Raw genomic sequence first — 7,492 nt, forward strand, 5'->3', positions numbered from 1 at the left:
ATGTTTTGGTTAGTGTTTTTCCCAAACTAACTGAGTAAGTGGCCCTAGCCCAACTACAAATGTACATTTGGAAGTCACTGAACATGCCCAAAAGGTAGCTAGCATGAAACCACCCAACTAGCATCTGCAAATACAGGTTTAAAGAATTCTCATTTCTGCTGACTTTCTAAAACTTGACTGACTGTGTCAAGTCACATTTACCATCAAGATTATTTTATTTCTAAGGCAATATGACATTTTTAGTTTCAAGTCAAAACATTACTTCAGATGATAAATATGGCTGGAAAGAGCATATACCAACTCTGCATTCCCTTCCTCCCTTTTTTAAAAAATAGAACAGGATCTCAGGCTGTCACCTGAAGAGAGCACATTTTATAAAGAAGTATTTAGCACCTCCAGATGACCTCCAAGCAGAAATGCATCACGCTATTCAAATTCTGCCTGTCAAATGCACTGAAACACAGTAAGTAAATATAAATGCCATTAAATGGTGAAGTTATCTTACTTGGACAAGTTCTAGCGTTTTGAGTTCTGACAGCTTCCAATTTGGAAGGCTTCCAGTGTCAATAAAACTTGTTCAAGCAGAACCTTACCTGGTTTTCACCACATCGAGGGGGTGCATCAGGCAAATTTCTACAAGACCTGTAAGATGATAGAGAAGAGAAGCCTGGTAAATACATTTGATCTGTACAATTATTGAAGTATCAAATGTTCCAGTGCAAAGCATGTTCAGCAAAGAAGAACAAGTACAATAGAAAGGCATGAATATTCTTCTTTTATTCTCCAGGGATCCTTTTTTTGAGACAAAGTAGAGTTTTGTGAAAAGGTAGTTGTGGGTAAAAAGCTGTTGTGCGATAATGGCTAAGACAGAGGCAAGAGGTTGCTCACTCCAATGTCACCTGTGCCATTAATTCACTTTGTGTACTTAGGCGACCATTAATTTCCCTCAGTGTCCCATCTGCTGTGCTGGAACAACAATAATACTGGTGTATCTCACTAGGTTCTGCTAGTGATTCATTAGATCAACACTTGGAAGAGTTGAAATGTGCAGTAGAGAGAGGGTAATGCACACATGTACAATAGAGAGGCTAATGATAATTGCAAACATCAATTCCAGTTCAGTCTGCTTTCAATTTGGAATCAATTTGTGTTTATTATATCATGATAATGATAAGCAGGCATTGAACAGCAGCATATTGGGACTGCTAACAGCTATGAAAATCCAAGAAACACCAAAAAGGCAGGATTTTCTAAGGTGCCAGGCACTCGGGCAGCAGTGGTCATGATGGCTCTTGACTAGGAACCAAGGCCACATGCCTCTGAATGAACACCCTAAGAACGTCTGAATGTAAAAAAGACTTGCTGAGTCTAGCCCAGTATTTTGTTTATGCAGTGGCAAACCAGCTGCTCATGGGAAATACAGGACATGAGTGCAGCCACACCATCCGACCCATGTTTTTGAGGTAGCATGTGCCCATCCGGACTAGTAGCTGTTGAGAGCCTTCCCTTCCATGAATTTATCCAGTCTCCTTTCAAAGTCCTCTAGTTAGATGCAACCCTATTTTATTATTGCTTCAGGCTGGGTTCTTTGCACCAATGCAGACTCACCATCTAGCCTTACTGTATGAATTCAGTATCTCACCAACAGCCCACCTGTGATCAAGTCTCTTGCTTCTGGCACTTGATTTGCACCAGATCTGTCTTTGACTATGTCATCCTTCTTTGGCCCTTGGACTGCCTGCCCCAGAACTCAGCACTAAACTTGCTCAAGACCAGTTTTCCTTACCACCTCACCCCAGGGAACTATTTGAAATCTCCCAAACCCTACTTTTTATATTAGATATCATGAAAATTTGGTGTGGCAGGAGTTTTCATATCTTAGCCTCTACAAGGCAAAATTTTTATGCAGGCCTTTTTCCAGCAAATGAATCAGATGAATTCCACTTCCATTGGCAAGACATTTGCTTTGGTAACTTCAAGAGTCTGTTAGCTTTCTATGATTCCTAAAGGATGAAAATCATCTCTTTGTTCTCATCATTTACTTATACAGTAGGTTTGCAGAGTTAGTTCTTTTCCCAAGGCAGTACTCTCTCCAGAACCAAGCTATGAAAGAGGATGTATATAAAAAGAAGGGAAGGAAGAAGCTCTGCAAAATAATAAATAATACAAATGGATTATATCCAATAATGTCCTTCTGCTAGTAAAGCAGACTGAACAACTGAATTTCCTCTCTCTAAATACAGTTCTCTGCACCTAACCCCAATCTGGCCCAGAGAACTGGGGGACCCTCCAGAACAAATGGAAGGAGAATGGAAAAGAAACTCCAGTTACACAAACGGACATCTGCTCATATAATATTGCATTTAGTCCAATAACAACAGGACAATTAAAACACAATATATATTTTCCTGTCAATAGCAATAATTGATTGCAGCACCCTACTTGAATAGTATCCTAGAAAGTATGGTAGTCTTGCTGCATTTCTGGCAAAGTGATATGTAGACTAGTACATTAAAAGTGCAGAACCTGCTTCAGGTTCATATCAGTCAGCTTTGTAGATCCTATTTGCAAAAAGCAAATGAATATCATCACACCTAACCGATTAAACAAAGTCCCATGAAGAACAAATTCATTAGGAATTCCGTTACAACCCAGGGATGCAATTGATGCTATGAACCAAAGTTTCAAAAAAAAAACAAAAAAAACAAAAAACAACAACCACAGAGCACTTGCAAAAGTGAATGACAATTAAAGATCCATTCATAATATTGGGCAGATCCAATGATTCAGGCATTCAAAATCCATGGACAATGAACACGTGGTTCTTCATCTTTAAACTGCATCTGTTCAAAGCACATAGGCGCATGGTCTGCTCCAGCATGGCTGTCCTTATATTCTTATAGAAGATGCCTTCAAATAGGAGAGCCTCCTCTATTTGGACAAATGAGCCAGTCTTGTTGTGCTCTTTGTTCCTTACAGCCCTAAATAGTTGGAGACCAGACCTAGGGTGGAGGGTGGAGGACCTGATGAAACTTTTGAGTTTTGAGTATATGGCTTTTAGGTGTAAGATAGGAAAAGACAAATACATTTTATTTATTTATTTTAAAATTTTCTATGCAGCCATCACAGATGTCTCAGGACGGTTTACAACAACATTAATAAAATAGAATAAAAATAGAAGTAAGAGTAAGGGTAGCACAGCATCCAATGTTTGGTGTAAAACCACAAATTAAAACAATTTAACAATTAAAATATTGGGAGAATAAAAGGGGTTTCACCTGATGCCAAAAGGAAAGAAGTGTTGGATGGCTGCAACACGAGGACATACAATACATGGATATCTGGGCTGCCTTTGTTGAAGTCAATGCATAATTATCTTCACAGTATACAATGGTAGTATATCTTGCCATACATAAAACATATAGGGACACACAGTACATTATTATTATTACTATCTTGTTTTTATACTTCTCAACAGCCAAAACTCTGTGGACAGGTTACAACAGCATATAAAATATGGAAAAAGGTATAAAATGTAATGAATGATAAAATCATAAAAATTACAGTACACCATTTTAAAACCAAGGTTAAAAAGCTAAAAAGCCAGCACAAATTAAATCACAAGATCTGTTGAGCAGCTGACATAGTGTCCTCATATAATATTAAAAGTAATTAAATGCCTTTTCATGGAGGAACATATGTATATGTATTTCTTGCAAAATATTTTCTTAAAACTCATGTAAGAAAATGATAATACTTAGTGTTATTTTTCCTTTTTTATTTAAAAAGAAAAATAGCAAATAATGCAACAATTTCAAAACAAAATAAACTTTCTAGAAAAGCCCACTAAAATATTATTGTCTTCTCTGCCTGCCTCAGTGCAAGCATCAGTGGAAGACAATGTAGTTCTTTCAGAAGCCCATGCCAAATTCTTTGTCCCACTGTCTCAGGAGAGTGATACCAAATGGTGGCCAGGACTGAGGCACGTCTCTGAAGTATAATGCATGTCACAAATGGCATCCTACAGACCCTAACATATTCTTTATTGATAGCAATAATCATGTACTGTAAATTTAAAATCAAAGCCAAATCTAGAGTTGTTTAGACAATGTTAGATTTTGCAATTCATATTATCTCCTTTAATTATGCTGTAGGCTGCATTATGTACCTTGGTGAAATTGCATAACAGAAACTAAACAACAACATATAATACTGCTACTAATACAGGCAGAGAAGTCTTATGGCCTCTAGACAGCAACTGGAGGGCCCAAGGATTTTTCAAATTCACAGGTTTGGGGTTGGAAAAGGGTTCTGTGGCTGGAGCACTGGGGTTCCATGCTTGCATCGCTCTCCCACACTGTGGCAATCTTGGGGAAGAAGTTTGGTGGCAGGGGAGTGGGGCTGGGACAGCTGCTGAGGAGATTGGTGCCACCAAGAGGTGACATATTCTAAAGAGAGTGAAAGCAGTGCAGAGTCACATCTGACCACTATACTCCTGCTTTCACAGGATGCCTATAATGTCTGAGTTTAGAGACACAGGCATCCCCACAGGACTGGGCCTTAACAGTTTTGCTAAGTAAACTTAGTGGTTTAGAGTAGGATGCTTAGAGCAGGGCCATGGATTTCAGGAAAAGGAGAATGACTGCTAGTCAATCTAAACAATACTGAATTACAATAACCCATTTCTCTATTTTTGTGCCATAGCTCACTGGTACAATGCAGGCCGATCAAGTGAAGGTCCCAGGCTTAATATCTAGGCAAGACTCCAGTCTGTGTAGCCCAGTCTTTCCCAGCCCTCTAGATATTTTGGAATATCACTTCCAGCAGGGAGGATTATTGGCCCTGATGGTTGCTGATGGAATTGAAATTCAAAAGGAAGAGTGGAGACAAGTTGGGAATGGCTGGTGCTGACTTAAATAGACCAGTACTCTGACTTAAAATAAGACATTAAAGTCACGAGACTTAAAATAAGTCAGATGGAATAGGTGCTCTTGTTCTTTTAGGGCACAAGTCTATGCATGTTTAGACAGAAAAAAAATTTACAACGCCCAGCATACTCCAGCCAGCATGAATTGTACCTTTAAATATGTCAGCTACTTTGTAAATCTCAAAGTTAAAAAGCAAGAATGAGAGAGAGAGAGAGATTTTGCAGCTGTATTATGCAGTGAAAAGTCATAATTCTGGAGCTAAGCTTGTAAGAAAAGGGGCAGGAGTAACATATTTGATACTGTTTTTAATATTTTAGCATTTTTGTTTCATTTTGCTGCCACCTCAAGCCTTCGATATGGAGGCTTCAAAAATGTCCATTAATGCATGGCAGTCTTCCCCAGTTGGGTATCCTCCAGTTCCTTAGATTGCATCTCTAACCCATTCCAGATAACATGACAACACCACTTGGAGGCATGTTGTTCCATAAGCCCAGAAACTGGAGTGTCTTAACTATGTCTGTCAGATATCCCAAAATTATCTTTGAACCTGTAGTCCAATATATTCATCTGCAAGGGAATTAAAGTATTTCAATAGCATACGGACACAAATAATATTTGCATGGACTTTCCAACATTTTCATCCTGTACAAGTGTGATTGTTGCACTCTATTGTTAGAGACTCAGGATAGTGGATATCATTAAATCATTCTGATCAAATCGGAGGGGCTGAGAAGTAGGGCATGTGTTAAAGGTAGACATGTTCAGGCGCCTACCAGAGGCCCGCAACCCAGCAGAGGACAACTGGCAGGACCTCCTCCTCACCCTTGCAAGCTGCATATTCACCTGCCAGTCACTTTGGCTCAGATAACAGAGGATGTGAAGAGGAAGAGCAGGAGACGCCATGTCCTGCCTGCTCACTGGCTCTAGGCCTATGAAGGACAGGAGTCACAGCAACAATAGCAGTAGCAGCTGGGGACAATGGGGATGAGCAGGGAGGGTAAAGGGACCAATGAAGATGCCGTGCCCACGGGTGCTCTCAGACCCGGAGCCAGCCCTGCTGGGGAGCATGATGCATGCACTTTATTGTAGATGCCCCCTTTAGTGGAGAAAGCATTATTCACCCTCCTCCATGTGCTTTACTCATTTTCCTGGAATAAGATAGTCACAGAGGAAACAAAACACAATGGAAATTTGCTCATAGAGAGAAACACATGTCAGGCACTGTATACTATATAGCTGGAACGGTACATATTTGTTTTGGCATGCAAACACATACTTGTCAAAATATACAAAATAATAATAAAAATTGTGCCTCCCCCCACACCCTTGTCAAGATAAGTCTGATTGTATAACTGTTATTTGTGAATTGAGTGAATCAGTATTTGGTCTTGATTTATGAAAAATAAGAGTTTGGGCTTCTTTACAATTTCCTCGCAAAATCAATGCTTCTGTTGCCAAAAAGAATACTGTGCAACATGACAAATGCTTGAAACACCATGAAACCTTATATACATATAACTTCAGTTATGAATTTGTTCTAGTGCAGGTTCACAGACACAAATCTGCTCCCCTGCTTACTTCCTCCCCTTTTCTTCCCACAGGGTCTTTGGACCTCTTCATCATGGAAGATCAATTTTGCTGGGGGTGGGGTTACACTGTACATATATAATTTTTCATCATTCATATTCCAGCCATAAAGATGCATCTACACAGAAATGTTGTCCACTCGCAGCTCAACTTACACTTTAAAGGACTTTGGAGGTGTCTCCCCAGCAGGGCATGTGGTCCGATGATTTCACACTGGACGTTTTGTAGTCCTTTTCTGCTTGGAAAAGTTTGGAAAAGCTGCACAAATTCCTCCCAAGGAGTGTGCCACTTATTAGGAAAAGTTGCATAACTAAAACCCTGTGTGGGGGTGATCCAACTTAGAGCATGCTATGCCTGGGAAGTCTTGGGGGTGGTTGTGACCCACCCACTCAGCTCTTAATTGTTGGCAGGGGGAGGTTTTTAACCTTTTCCCAAAGAGCTAATTTGCATCTCAGGATCCCTATCATGGCACTTTAGAAAGAGTACATTAGATGATCTGTGAGAAAGCAGAATAGGGACATGGAGGACCAGACGTGAAGCAGAGTGAAGCAGCTTCCGCAGGCAGCCGTGAGGGGCAGAAAGCAGACATAACTGCGTGTGCGACATGGCCTTCCATGGAGTCCCTCAGGCAAAATGCAATTCGGATGATGGAGCTTCCTACCACCACAACAGGAAGCTCCTCCTCTTTGCTTGTGGAGAGAAGATCTGAAACATCCTATGATGAGCTTTGAAACTTTAAGCTGATTTTGGATTAGAATTTTTTGTAGAATTTCTGGCTAGTGTACTCTATCAATATAGTTCCTTTTGGACAACCAGTCACAAAAACTAGAAACGTTATCTCTGACAGGCTGCAATCAAAACTCAATCAAAACCTAAATCCCATTGGGCACACTGGAACTTTCTTCTGAGTAAACATTCATTGGATTACACTACAAGTAAACACTATATTCTTCTAAACCAGCTATGGCTTTTTCTCA

The 7,492-nt window shown here is 40.0% G+C and overlaps 1 protein-coding gene across 1 annotated transcript in view; it reads right to left on the reverse strand.

The window, feature by feature from the left end:
- Positions 1-7,492, reverse strand: part of SLC25A21 (solute carrier family 25 member 21) — a 303,709-nt gene that overhangs the window by 135,954 nt on the left and 160,263 nt on the right. The window contains exon 2 of the mRNA XM_044437123.1: positions 594-642. Within this exon, the coding sequence (XP_044293058.1) occupies positions 594-642 (49 nt within the window). The remainder of the gene's footprint in view (positions 1-593; positions 643-7,492) is intronic.

The sequence above is a fragment of the Varanus komodoensis genome, unplaced genomic scaffold (genome assembly GCF_004798865.1).
Source record: "Varanus komodoensis strain SLA01 unplaced genomic scaffold, ASM479886v1 scaffold3, whole genome shotgun sequence".
NCBI classification, from domain to species: domain Eukaryota; kingdom Metazoa; phylum Chordata; class Lepidosauria; order Squamata; family Varanidae; genus Varanus; species Varanus komodoensis.